At 40.8% G+C, this 14,126-nt stretch overlaps 1 protein-coding gene across 9 annotated transcripts in view; it reads right to left on the bottom strand.

The window, feature by feature from the left end:
- DYM (dymeclin) overlaps positions 1-14,126 on the bottom strand; it is a 211,894-nt gene that overhangs the window by 158,569 nt on the left and 39,199 nt on the right. For all 9 annotated transcript variants that reach the window (XM_054002973.1, XM_054002979.1, XM_054002978.1 and 6 more), the window contains 2 exons: positions 11,767-11,892; positions 9,319-9,461 (listed from right to left, as the gene is read on the bottom strand). In XM_054002973.1, the coding sequence (XP_053858948.1) occupies positions 9,319-9,461; positions 11,767-11,892 (269 nt within the window). The remainder of the gene's footprint in view (positions 1-9,318; positions 9,462-11,766; positions 11,893-14,126) is intronic.

Genomic DNA, 14,126 nt, shown 5'->3' with positions numbered 1-14,126 from the left:
AAGACCTTAAAGCTCCTCTCGTTTCATGGGCAGGGACACCTTCCACTAGACCAAGCTGCTCCAAGCCCTGTCCAGCCCGGCCTTGAACACTTCCAGGGATGGGACTTCTCTTATCCTTCAAAATAGTTTTGTCTCAAATTCTGCAAATTCAATGTATTCTTTGCATACCAGCCGCAATACAAAAAATGCAAATAAGCAATTTAAAACAAGGTTGCTTAGGAAGAGCACAGTTTTATAATCTTTTATGAGTTTTATGATTTTGTGAGTCAAGGAGCAAGGCTTCTGTACAGATCTACAAGACTACAATTTTGAAGTGCAAATGTGCACAGAAATGCATAGAGATATTTTCACTACAGATTAAAGAGAGACAAGTGTTCATCGGATTCGTGCTCTTCAAAGTTTTGCTTCCACAACACATTTTTGTTTTCCTTCATTTCCCTCAGAGATCCAGCAAAACCTACCACAGTCATCTCCTAAAAGCACAGTATTCCTTCACATCATGCACATTCAAAAGCCAGAATGACAATTTCTACTTGCACTTAATGACTTGTTTATGGAGGTAGTTAATTACCCATCTCCTTCTGGACAGGTGCTTAGCACTGGCAAGACAGGAACCACTTTCTGCAGGGAATATTCTTGTCTTGTAAGTACTATTACTAAATCAGAGTTCATCCATAGGCTCCTTAAGTAAACTATTCTTTATATTTAAGCACTGTAGATGACTAGACTGACATCACAAATTAAGGCTTCTCCCCTGACAAAAATATTGAAAGACAAATAAAACTGTTTCAGAACTAATTTGATCATGACATAGAACTTCCACATCTAAAATGTGCCACTCCTGTCACAAGTTCAATTCCATACTGAACATATTTCATAAATTTTTCTTTCACCTTGTACATGTCAAAATGTCTACCAGACTTCAGGAGTTATTTAGTGAATTAGTTAAAATACAAATTTTCCTTGCAGATGCACTTAAAAATAAACCTATTTATTTCAGGGAAGGAGCAGGAAGCTAAAGGTGAAAGGGAACAGGGAACTAAACAGAAAGCACAGACACCCTTTCCTCTACCCTTATTTTACCTATAATGTATCAATAATAAAACAAATATAAAATCATAAAGAAAAATGCAAAAAAACATGACTTCACAGAACTGGTACTGTAGTAGCCTACTGGAGAAAACAGAACACCCAGAAAATGGAGCTAGCTAATCAATATTTCCAGACAGGCAGTGCACAGCATTGCCTTTTCATTCCTTTAGTCTTTACACACACAACCAATCAAAAAAAACCACAAAATTTAACTATTAAAAGGAGTTTCACACGCCAGGCAATGTAACTCCCCTGCTCTGCTGAGCATGGACAATGGTTAAAATTAGTGATCTGATGTCTGAATACTCCCACTCCAAAATATGGCACAGACATCTGGCAGGACAATGAAAGGGAAACAGTTAATGTGTTATTCAGTAACATGTAATTTATTAACAAATGCAGCTTCAGATGGATTTAATCCATGAGCAGACCTGAAAAACAGTTTTAAGAAAGAACAATAGAAAGCCAAAGAATTTGTTGTGCTTTATCAATGCTCTTCATCCTGACTTGCAATGCAGCTCAGTTTCTCCTATCCATGCACTTTCCAATCTGTCAATTATCAGACATCAAGTTTAAACCTTTCACAACATGGCATCAGTGACAAACATCACCCTTTTTCCTGACATATCCAACCATTTTTGTGAGAAATCATGGAGCTAAACACAACAGCTTGAGCATTTTAGTGGAGGTATTTTCAAAATTATGAAGAATAAATCCCTTATAGAGTTGTAAGTTGTAGGTGTTATTTTAACATCCCATATTAGTACAAAAAATCCTAATCTTTTGAGTCATTAATGCTACAAAGTCTGCATCTGCCATCCAGAAGAAGGACCATCAAAAAGTTCAAGATCAAAAAAACCCAGAATTTTTTGTGTTGGAAGGGAAAAGCTTAAAGGTCATCCAGTCCCACCCACAGCCATGGGCAAGGACACCTTCCACTAGGCCAGGGTGCTCCAAGCCCCATCCAGCCTGGCCTTGGACACTCCCAGGGATCCAGGGGCAGCCACAGCTGCTCTGGGCACCCTGTGCCAGGGCCTGCCCACCCTCCCAGCCAGCAATTCCCAGTTCCCAATCTCCCACCTGTCCCTGCCCTCTGGCAGTGGAAGCCATTGCCTGTGTGCTGTCCCTGCAGGCCTTGTCCCCAGTCCCTGTGCAGCTCTCCTGGAGCCCCTTGAGGCCCTGGCAGGGGCTCTGAGCTCTCCCTGGAGCCTTCTCTTGTGCAGCTGAACAGCCCCAGCTCTGCCAGGCTGGCTCCAGAGCAGAGGGGCTCCAGCCCTGGCAGCAGCTCCGGGGCCTCCTCTGGGCTGGCTCCAGCAGCTCCACGTCCTTGTGCTGTTGGAGCCAGGGCTGGGGCAGCTCTGCAGGTGGGCTCTCAGCTGAGCACAGTATCTGTTAACGTTGTACAAGTGCAGCAGCCCACAGGAAGAAGAATCTGGATAGGAGAGACTGAATCTTTAACTCACAGATTTTGGACTGTTTCTTAGACAGCATGGATGGTCAAGCATCTTTGTCATTTGAAATGTGCTCAAAAATTAACTTGAAAAATACTGGTACTTTTTAAAGCCTTTTCACATTTATTGCTAAAATAAAGATTAGGTAGGAAATGAACATTCCTGTTGACACTTGATTATAAGGTAAAGAGTAATGGATTTCTTACCATCCACTAGTTGAAATTTATAGGACTTTAAGAAAAAGTCAAACATAACTGGTTTTGCTGCTCAAGTTCATTTTTTTACATAGCTGATTATTAACATTCTCTAATTATAAATATTGTCTATCTCAATTTCCATTTCCATAATTCTCTAGAGCTAAGAAGAATTTGGAAAGCAAGAAATACCTCCTTCTCAGCCATATAAAATTCCTTTTTTCTAGCCCTAATCCTTGCAAAACACCAATTTTCAAAACTTTGTTACAATACATCAGCTTGCTTCTTGGTTTCCTTTAACAAGCAATTTCCCTTAAAGAATTAAAGAAAAATCATTTTTGAGCCAATAGGTTTTCTCTTCTCTTTTATAATGGGTTATTTGAAGCTGCTCAGGTTTTGGAATATCAGGATAAATGTCAGGGAGATAAATCACCAACACACCTCGTGAAACTTGCTGCTGCACTCTCAGTAAACAAGCTGAAGCATATGGTTACAATTAGGGTTTGTATGACCACAGAAATCAGAAGCTCTAGTCATGAACCACAGCCTCGCTGCGCTGTGCACTGATGGTCCCTGCTCCAAACAGCTGACAGGCTACAGACAGCTACAGCACAGCTCCCTGCACAACACAAGCCTGGGCAGTGCCAGGAAGACTTCAGAGAAAAGAGGCTTTACAGACTTTAAAAACACATAAGCCTCCACAATGTTCAGTATGAAAAATGTTGTCACTGTCACAAGGGTGGAGTGGTGGCAGTCAAGGGCCCCCAGGAGCACCAGCCTCTCCAAAAATAAAATAAAAATGTGCAGTTTCACTGAATCTCAGAACGAGTAAGGGTGGAAGGGACCAGAGTGGATCATCTGGTCTCAGCTCCCTCCTGTAGCAGGGTCATCCCAGAGTAATGGCACAGGATTGGGTCTGGAATATCCCCAGCAAGGGAGACTCCACACTCTCTCTGGTCTGTTTCACTGCTCAGTTACTGCACAGGGAAGTTCTTCCTCATGTCCAAGTGGATCTTCCTGGGCATCAGTTCCTCTGGTGCCATTGCTGGGTCCCACAAAGCAGAGTCTGACCCATGCTCTGACACCTCTCTGCAGATATTGATGAATCTCTTCAAAGTCAACCAAAGATTTCTCAGAACTATCAAGCCCAGGAAATGACAGTATAAATTGCTCTTCTGGGAAAGAATGCTTTGCTGTCACTACCATCAGAGCATGTGCAAAGAGCAGAGCTCACAGAGCAAAGCCTATGCTATCTGTACAGCTAGTTCTGACTAATGGTGGTTTACTATCAAAATAATGTTGGTGAAGCTAACAGGACTGATCAAGAATTTCATGGAAACTCAGGATGGTTTGAGTTGAAATGGGACCTTAAAAATCCTCTCATTCCAATCCCCTGCCATGGGCAGGGACACCTTCCACTATCCCAGGCTGCTCCAAGCCTTGTCCAACCTGGCCTTGGGCACTGCCAGGGATCCAAGGACAGCCACAGCTCCTCCGGGAAATCTGTGCCAAGAGTTCCTTCTCAATATCCCATCTGTGCCTGCCCTCTGGCAGTGGAAGCCATTGCCTGTGTGCTGTCCCTGCATGCCTTGTCCCCAGTCCCTGTGCAGCTCTCCTGGAGCCCCTTGAGGCCCTGGCAGGGGCTCTGAGCTCTCCCTGGAGCCTTCTCTTGTGCAGCTGAACACCCCCAGCTGCAGAGGGGCTCCAGCCCTTGGAGCATTATTTCTTAACTATACTACAATTGTTCTGATTTCAGATCCTTGTCATTCAAAGTCCCAAGAGCTTGGTGGAGCTGGGGCCAAATGCCACCAGAAGTGGTACTACCGTATAATCATTCTATACTTTCACATCATTCAAATGCACAAAGATAAATTACATTTCAAGAAACAGAACATACATGACACAGTGTATGTCAAAGGAAGTGTCTAAGAGCTTGACAGCAAGTACATCTCTGGTCTGCAGGGATACCTATCAAATGTATTTCTGTACCAACCTGCTTAAGGCAGAAGGTGTGTTTTTGTCATAAAAACTTGGAAACTCTCAAAGGTGACACTGAGGCACTGCTCAGGCAGCAGCAACCCAATTTCAAACCAGCTTCTGTGGTCCTTGTAGCATCCAAGCACAGATTTTGGGCAGGATGAAACCACTCTGGCACCAGTTTGCTGTGCAGCTCTTGCAGACTGCCCCTGCCACAGCTACACAACCAGAACACTCAACTATTTATTCTCAAAGTACCTGTGCTTGAACTGCAGCCACACACTTTGCTCTGTCAGGCACATTGTCACTGGAACTAAGTGAAAGATTAAAGATCTGGGAACTTCCTCAATCTTCCCATTCAGACAGGGGAAAATATCATAGTTACAGCTTCAAGAGGATGACACTTACAGACTGTAAGCAAGCAGGAACACGAACAGACAGAACTGGAAAAGAAAGCTCAAATGTACATTTCTATTGTGGTGGGCATGAACAGGCATTTAAGCATTGACTAAGCACCAGAGTTAGACACCGGATCTGTAACACATCACAAAAAGGATCTGGAAGGTAGAAGCAAGCAGAGTGAAGCACTTGTTAGCAGACATAAAGGTTGGTGAAATCATAAGAAATAACAGACACATTGTTAGTATCTTTTTGTGTCTCTCTACTTTGATATATTTTTATGTAGATATTACAAATCCGGCTACACAAAATTGAAGAGGAAAAAGATACTAACATAAAACCCTAAATATTAATAAAATGTTTCCTTGTAAAGTTAAAAATTATCATTTAAATGTTTCTATTAACCAGAAATTAGCCCCCCCCCCCCCAAAAAAAAACAGAATAAGATATAGTGTATATAAATCACAGATGTACAACAGAGGTCTGATACCTTCAGGTATCCTAATGCTGAACAGTATAATGCAGAGCAAAGGATATACTTGCCTGAGATAACATCATTAATGGCCAGGAATATTTCTCTAGTTCCAACCAAAGAATACAAACAGGAGAAAAAAAGCCATCACTGACCACGAAACAATGGAAATGCTACAACAGTATGTTTGTGTGGCAGATTAATTATGATGATGACTTGGGTTTAGATTAATGAAGCTGAATCCAGTTACTGACTCCACTTTAGTTCCTTACAGATACAGCATTGTACCCCTCATATCTAAAAACACCCTAACAGCACAAACCAAGTCAATTAGATTCCACTGCTGCAGTAACTCCTTACTTCTGCCACATGCATTAGTGTCTGGAGTGGTTTTTAATAGAAAAGTATAAACTGGATCAACTATTTCAAAGGAAACTATATAAATTGACTTATTTTTCAATAGTCTTGAGCAGCACTATCATTTCCCTGTCTTAGCACATCATCTGCTTGGCAGTTCCTCATTCTAACAAGGATTTTATTTTGCAAGCAATAAAATGACTAATTAAAAAAAAATTGCTTGTCCACAACAAGTTGTCTCAACTTAGTTGACTGTAGATTATGAATTGGCAAATGTTAAGAAATCTCAACAAAAAAGACGGAACTTAGAGCCAACAAAAAAACTTGGGTTTGAGGGTAAGTTGGTTCAATGTGCTTTGTGAACCAAGAATAATTAATTTCTGGTTTCCAATAAATGAGTTTCTAATATCTAAATTCTACTGCCATGCATATTAATGTCATTTATGCTTCACAACACTGCCCCAGATCTAGCAGCACTTTACAATTACTTTGCACACCTACTGAAAGACCACAAAGACAAAGAGAAGTTGACTCAGTAGAGAAAAATCTCCTTTATGAAGTCACAAAAATAAATACCATTATTTTTCCCCTCCTTCCAAAACCACCATTGTTTCTTTAATTATTGGAGCATAAAAGAATTGGCAGGACAATCCAATCCAGGTATTTTATATCCAGGATAGAAAAAGGTCCTTGCACAGAGGTAACCTGGATCCAGTCAGAGGCCAAACCCAGAAGTAATTGGTGTGAGGATGTTGGCTGTGTGGTTTCAGAGTTAAGGAAGCTCCTGAGAGGAAGAAAAACAGGCTACAAAGGATGAGAAGCAGGAGAAGGTTAACTGTGGGAAAGGGTAAAATTCTGCTCATATCATGTATAATTATCACTCCTGCTGAATCACAAGGAAGGAAAAGGAGGGTGGATCTAAAATACGATGCTTGTAAGAGTTTGTTGATATCCTGCTGCAGTGCAAGTGACTACAAAATAGGAATAACATTATACATTATAACTTACATGACTGTGGTACCAAGTAAAATAATTAACCAGTACAATAATTATTTTAGACCTCAAAATGTCATATTAAAACCACTTTTTTTTTAAACCAGGCTCCTATCTCCTTTCATCCTAAGTAGATTATATTTAGACTATTTCAGTAAACTTACTTTAAGCATTATGTGTTATTTAAAAGGCACTGAGCAACACAGAAATGAGTTTTCAATTCTTCCATTCTTCTTTCAATCTCTATCATGTAAAGATTACAAAACACACAAAAGTAAAATACAGAAATCACATCAAAGTCTCCCACAGCTGTTCATTGCTCGAAATTCTCTTTGTTCCCTAACAGACTGTCACCTCGTGCTGCTGCATCTTCATTTGTGCTGCGCCCTACCCATGTACCTGAGGCTACATGAACCAAAGTATTGATTTGGTAAGAGTTAATTCAGAGATAAGACAGGCAAATATGCCATTTACTCTACAATCCTACTGTGCCCATGTTTCACTTATAGTCAAACATCATATACAGGCAAATAATTCTTAAAAAAATCTCAAGCAACTGTCTGGGCATGGATAGGAAAACATTTCTGTTTTTTAACAGGATGTGGTACTCTTTTTTTTCCCTTTTCCCAGGCAGGAAATTAGAAAGCTCTTTAAAAAGGTTTCTATTCTTAAAGCTTTAAATGAAGACACTTAATTTGCCGGGCTAAGAGATGGCACTTCAGGTACTCATGAAAGAAGCAAGAAAACAAGCGTAGGCGTATGCCAAGGTAGTTGCTAAGGGAATGGTTCAAGAGGAGTGAAGGAGGTGGGAGTGTAGGAAGAGACAAGAACAGATGTAGGCTGAAATCTTAAGAGTTTGCATTAAGAAATGGAAACTTAATATACAACGAGTAAAAAGTCATGGGGGATATCATGTAAGAAGTGTTACAGACGGAGGCTCGAGTGGTGGCAATATGGATGGATTTACAAATCAGTCAAGTGACCAGAAGAGGGGAAGAAGTGTTTTGCCTGTGGCAGCACTGAGACAAAAAGACACTAGAGAGATCAGAACTAATAACAATACAAGTAACAGCAATTACTCAGGTAGTAATATGTACCAAAATATGCAGTAAAAACTGAAAAACTACAAAGCAGATACTGAAAACTGCTTCAGAAAAACATGTTAAGAGCAATTTCTCCTTACAACTGAAACGTAGGAAAAGAATATACCTGATGGGACTCTCGAATAAAACACTGCAAGGAACAATTTAATTAATCTGGCGCGCGTGTAAGCGAATTGCAAAGCAAGCCACTACTTTTTGCTGGGTTTAGGTTAGGGACAGAAGCCAGGCACGGCCCTGGAGGGTGTAGCCCGGAGCGCAGAAGGAGCTGTGTGCAGCAGCCGTGCGCTTTTACTGCCGCCGTGAGGAGGGACGCGGGCACTGCCTCCGACTGCAAATTCTGGCAGAACCCTTGCGGCCTGAACTTTAATATTCCCTCAGGAGGCTGCCAGTGAATTGATTTCACAAAAGAGCTAAATAAATAGTATCGGTTTTAACAGTAACTGACTTGCAAAGTGTTCTCTAGTTTATCGGGGAGTAAGAAAATAATATCTACCTTTGCTGTTAGCACTGTATTATGTTTTATTCTCATTCAATGGAAAAGAAAAAACCTCTAGGACAGATTTTTATATACCAGTAAAACACATCTGGTGTGGGGAAGGGAGCAGCCACCAACCAAAACAGAGTGTATAGTATAACAAAAATGAGAAACCTTTTTCTGAACAACAAATGGCATCAATTCTTCGCTATTCTTCAGGCAGTATTTCTCTACAGCAAACAGTCTGGGAAGGTCAGAATCTAGTCATACTTATCAGGAAAAAACATTAGTCAACTTACTGGGAAAGGCACAATATGTTACAAAAATTCCTATCTAGGTTGCTCCCCTACATCAAAGAACCCTCCTAGGAGGGACCCCTTGGGACCACCTAGCCCAGCCTTTTGCTCAAGCAGAGCCACAGAGCAGGTCACCACATGCACAGAGTAATTGTAAAGAATAAAATGTGCACATAAAACTATTTCTTGCAACATTTTAAGTAACTTGAAGTATGTGATTCATCAAATAGGGCACTACTTGGTTGGTTGAAGGGTTTTTAATGTGTCAGTAAAAAAAAAAAAAAGAAACAGGGGCTAGGTGATACTTTTACCATCTGCTGTCCTGAAGGTATAATTGCTTCAGATTCTAGCACATTTCAAGATGGGCCATGCAGGCCTGTGGACAGCTTTTCTACACTGGTATCACTTGCTGAAAAAGAAATGGGCTACAGGTGTGTCTGCAGGGGAGGGCACACAGAAGGCAATACTTCATATGGTCTGAAGTACAATTTATAGAAAATCAGACTCACTTGCCACCCCAGATGCAATTCCATAGAGCAGTCCTCCTCCATCTGTTTGCTGCTGAAAGACGTGGGTCCCTGGAGGAGGGCTTCTCTCTTGTCTAATGAAATTATACAGCAAAGTTTTCACAAGTCTGCTCGTGTATGGGAGACTGGAAAGAAAAAGAAATACAAAAAACTTTAGTTGACTCACAACTCACAAAAATTAGCTAGTGTTTGGCATTAAAGATGGTCAGTAACTCTCTCAGTGCTGACCAGACTGGAAAAGGAAAGAACACCAAGGTCTTGCCCATGCAAAGCTGCCTGGACTCCAGCAGGGGTCTGAAGGAGCACCTTCCACAGTAGGAAAAGTGCCTTTTGGTTTTTGTTTTTTAAACACTACTTTTAAATAAACCATTTAGTTTGTAGAATCATTGTACTCACCTCAATACACCAATGGTAAAACATATTTATGCAATGGAAAGAAACGCTGTATTTTTCCAGTTTTTACTCCATTCTCTAGTAACATAGAACAGGAAACAACAGCACCTCTTCACACACACAGTTTTTTTATCTGTGTGTGCAGCTCAGAACCAATCTTAAACACCTTTTCATACCTCAAGGATTCCATAACTCTAGGAATTTGCAAAGACCAATGAAACAACCAACCTCACATCAGTGAATCTGAAAAATGGCAGTAGAATTTGTTGGGTTTAACTAAAAGGTTAGAGTATTTCCAAAATGGAGTAGCATTTCCACAAAAGCAAACAGCTGGCTCCCATTCACATCTGATTTAGAGCTGAAAAGAAGGAGCTCTATTAGGATGGACTCTCTGACCATCTGCAGAATCCCAGAGGATGGGGGGCTAATGTGCATGTCCCGAACACCAATAGCTGCATGGTGTGGAGCCAGCCAAGGGAATAACAAACAAGGACTGTTGGCAAAAACACACAAGAGAAAGACCAGGATGGAGAAGGGGCCATATGGAGGCAGGGCTGCATTTTCTGGGACAAACCTCCTGGTTGTGGCTCCTGCAGAAAAGCACAACCTGGCTCAGCACAGGTGCAGGGACAGGGCTGAGAAGGATCAGGCACTGCAGTGGGGAAACCCATCCAAGACTCCAGAGCCTCCAGCCCATTTCCAGAAAGGTCTGAAAGAACCACTGTGAATGAGAACTGACCTGCACAAAATTGGGAAACTTCTCCCCAGGGAGTGGAAGACTTAAATGTGCCCCACAAAGCCCAGGGCCCCAGGACATCCCATCAGCTGGATCAACACTGGAGCCAGGACTAGTGATTTCTCTCTTTTTCCTTCCTTTCTCTCTCCCCTTCTTTGATCCAATTCTCTCTCTCTGTGTCCCTCTCTTTCTTCCTTTACAGCCCCCTCCACCTTTAGCCAAACCCTACTGTGCTTACACTGGGATATGGGACAAATACTGTTTTCCATGCCAAGTGTGTAATTTACTAATAAAACTTGGTAGATTCCTCTGACTTTTGTAATTTCTTTTGATCATTAACATCTACAAATCCTGGGTGCTTCCTTCTCCTTAGGGGTGGGATGTCACACAAGTACCCCTCCAACTGTTCACATTGATCTCGATTCCCAGCCACCAAATTCCCATGTCTCTCCCTAGAGGTCAGGCTCCTCCTACTCCCAAATCAGACCTCTTAGACCACATACTAACTCTTCCCCAAAACGTTCCCCATTTTCCCCCAAACCCTTGATTCCTTCAGTCCAGAGACTGAAGTACCAGGACACCCCTCACATCCTGATGCTCTGGCTCTATCCTGCTGCTGTTTCAGGCTGAAGTCTGCCCTGTGCTCCAAGCTGGGCCTCCCTCCTTTCCCTGCATGCCAGAGTAGTATCTGTCTCTTGCACCTAGTAGAAACTTCAGGAAACCAGAGAATAAATACATTTATGAGAAATCTGCCCACATGGAACTTGAAACTGAAAGAGGATGAATGGGAGCCTGACTAAAATGCATGTAAGCTACCGTGAAAGCACTTGAACACAACCACCAACTTGCCAGAACAAGTGGTATTACTCACACAACCAAGTCTACCCCCAGCTAAGTGTTTCCTTCAGCTCAGCACAGCACATGTCTTCATCTTTCCAAGGACTGCTGCCTTATCTGGAAGGCAAGAAAGCTCTAGTATTTCTGAGGGACCTGAGTTCTCTAGGCTGCAGTGCTACAAGACTCAATGCTGAATCAAAAAACCATCCTGAAAAGTAAATACTGTTTTAAGCTAATGAAACTACCCTCAAAATATAAAAATTATTTCCAAATTAGTTTTACTGAAGTCTGGGCTGTGAGATTTACACCCAAATCCTCCAAGAGCCTTTACAGATGTTTGCTTTTGTGATCTCTTTTCTTTTGAGCAGAACAAATTTTCTATCACGATAACATTTTGCTGCCTTCTGTTTTCAGGCACAAATAACCTAAAGAAGCAATCAGCAGCACCCCAGAGCAGGACATACCATCGACCATGCATCAGGTATCTGTGAATGAAGCTTTCTCGCAGAATCTCTTTGTGGAATAATTGGCAGGAGAGGAACACAATGAGAGTTGTCACGGCTTCCAAAGAAATGCTGTATGTAATATCTCTGCAGAATAAAGGGAAAATTACAGAGATTAATCTACTGGGTTGTTTACAAGGTGATTTCCAAGATTTTGGTAGCTTCATCTGAAGTTATACACTGTGTAGCACAGAGAGTTTCAACTGGGAAATTGCAAACAACAAATTCAAGAAACTCAGCATCATTTCATACCAAAAATGGGTGTTTTTCTTAGAAATAAGCACTTTTTCATGTGCCAAAGGACAAAACAATGTAAAAAGCAGTATTGCTCATAGCACTCAAGTTGGAATTGACCGACTATACTTCTTCCTCAAAATAATAAGTATCTCTCAGAAGTGTGTCCTTTGTACTGTTAAACAAAACTGTCACAAAACTATCATGCTAAGTGAGGGAATGAATGTCCAGCTAGCCCAACACAGCTCCGTCTGTCAAGAAAACTGGATCCCTATGAGAAGAATGTAATATACAAATGCCAGCTCAAGTGTACAAAATGCTCAGGGTATCAGGATACCGCACACACTGGACAGTTTTAAATGGTATTTTTGAGGTAACAGGGAAGTAGAAAGTTTCAAGGTATTACAAGGTATTCAAGATAATCACAAAGAATTAATGCAATGCTTAAATACAGACACCAGACAGTTCAGCAAAGTTCATTTAGCTCAGGCTGACTAGGAAAGGCTGTGCAGCAGAACAGACTACAGGCACACTATTAAAAGTATCTTGTGCTTTCTGTTCCCACCTCTGCCTACAATGACTTTGTTACAAATTTGTTTTTAAAAGAGAGAGAAAAATGGCATTTGCCTCCTTAATCAGTAACAAATTGCAGACTGCAGGAAACCTTTTAAAACACAATGAACTAACTTGGACATGAACCACTATCATTCTTACTTTCAACCAAAGACCATTTTTACCTCCTCCAAAATGAGGTACTTCATTTGGTGCAACAGCATCATCCTGCAGTCCATCAGAAATATTGTTATCAAGTATTGTAATTGTTACCACAAGTCCTTTTAACGTTTCTCCCACTGTCACAATTTAATTTCCACAGTATGCTTCACAATCCAGTATTGCTACGGTTTCCCTGCAACACTTATTAAGGGTTTCTGACCTGAGACCTACTGAAAATTCAAAATCTGTTTATTATTGTCAAATACAAATATTTAATAGTACCTCTATTTAAGATTTTTAAAAAATCAAAACACTAAAGAACAAATCAGCATCAATGTGGTTTAATCAGTGGTGCTAAATTTTTCTTTGTTACAATGTCACCTTCCAAAAATTTTATTCTCAACAGTTAGAAGAGGTATAAGCATAAAACTAAGTGCTCTTTCAAACAATGATGACTTGAAAACTACAGTGTAATTTTCCAAAGCAAAACAAATTTACCCCAGAAAAGAGTAGATTTTCACTAGTCTCAGGATCAGAGCTGTTGTGGTCCTCACTAAAATACACAGGATTTTATTTAGAGGAAATCAGTCTAATATTTAACAAAATCAAATAGCTTAATATTCTCAAGTGTGTTGCCAGATATGCTGTAAACAGCATGCATTACTGTGAAGTGTGAGAACAAGAATTTCACGCATTACAATGCACAGACAGCTTAAGTTAAGCTTTTCTGCAGTAGCTCCAGGCCAGAGCTTCTCCAGAGTGCAGTTATTTACTCAAAGCCAACAGCAAACTGGAATCACAATTTCCTGGACCACAATCCACAGAACTGCACCACCTCTCATACAAAAATGTTTTTAAAAATGAAGGTTGTGCATATTCACTGTTTTTTATTTTCTCTCACTTCATTTGAGTATTTGAACCCCAAACATTTGAAGTTACGGGCTGGGAAAGGACATACTGCCTAAGTAACATTTTCCTGAAAATCATGATGTCCTTTTGAATTACTTTTACTCTCTGCAAGTTACCTGACTTTTTGCCCACTCCTGAGGAAGTTCGCCAGTGTAAATGCTGATAATTAGATCAGGCCAGAGGTTACACTCTGATCTGGTTCCACTGCAAATTCATCTGAGCCAGAAGCAAGGCTGCACTAGGAACAGTGCCTGCTCCCTCTCCAAACCAGCCGAGCTGTGCAATCCGCCACCCACACGCATCCCAAGCAAAGCAAAGAGGACTTATACACATACATATCAATTATTAAAGGTTCAGCCACCAGAAAAAAAAAAAAATTAAGAAATATTTTTCTATCAAAATAAAAGCAACAGTTTGGGAAAATACTTTTTTGATATTATAAGAAAATATTCAGGAACTTATGA

The sequence above is a fragment of the Vidua macroura genome, chromosome Z (genome assembly GCF_024509145.1).
Source record: "Vidua macroura isolate BioBank_ID:100142 chromosome Z, ASM2450914v1, whole genome shotgun sequence".
NCBI classification, from domain to species: domain Eukaryota; kingdom Metazoa; phylum Chordata; class Aves; order Passeriformes; family Viduidae; genus Vidua; species Vidua macroura.
The sequence above is the reverse complement of the archived record's forward strand: the minus strand, read 5'-3'. Positions and strand labels throughout refer to the sequence as shown.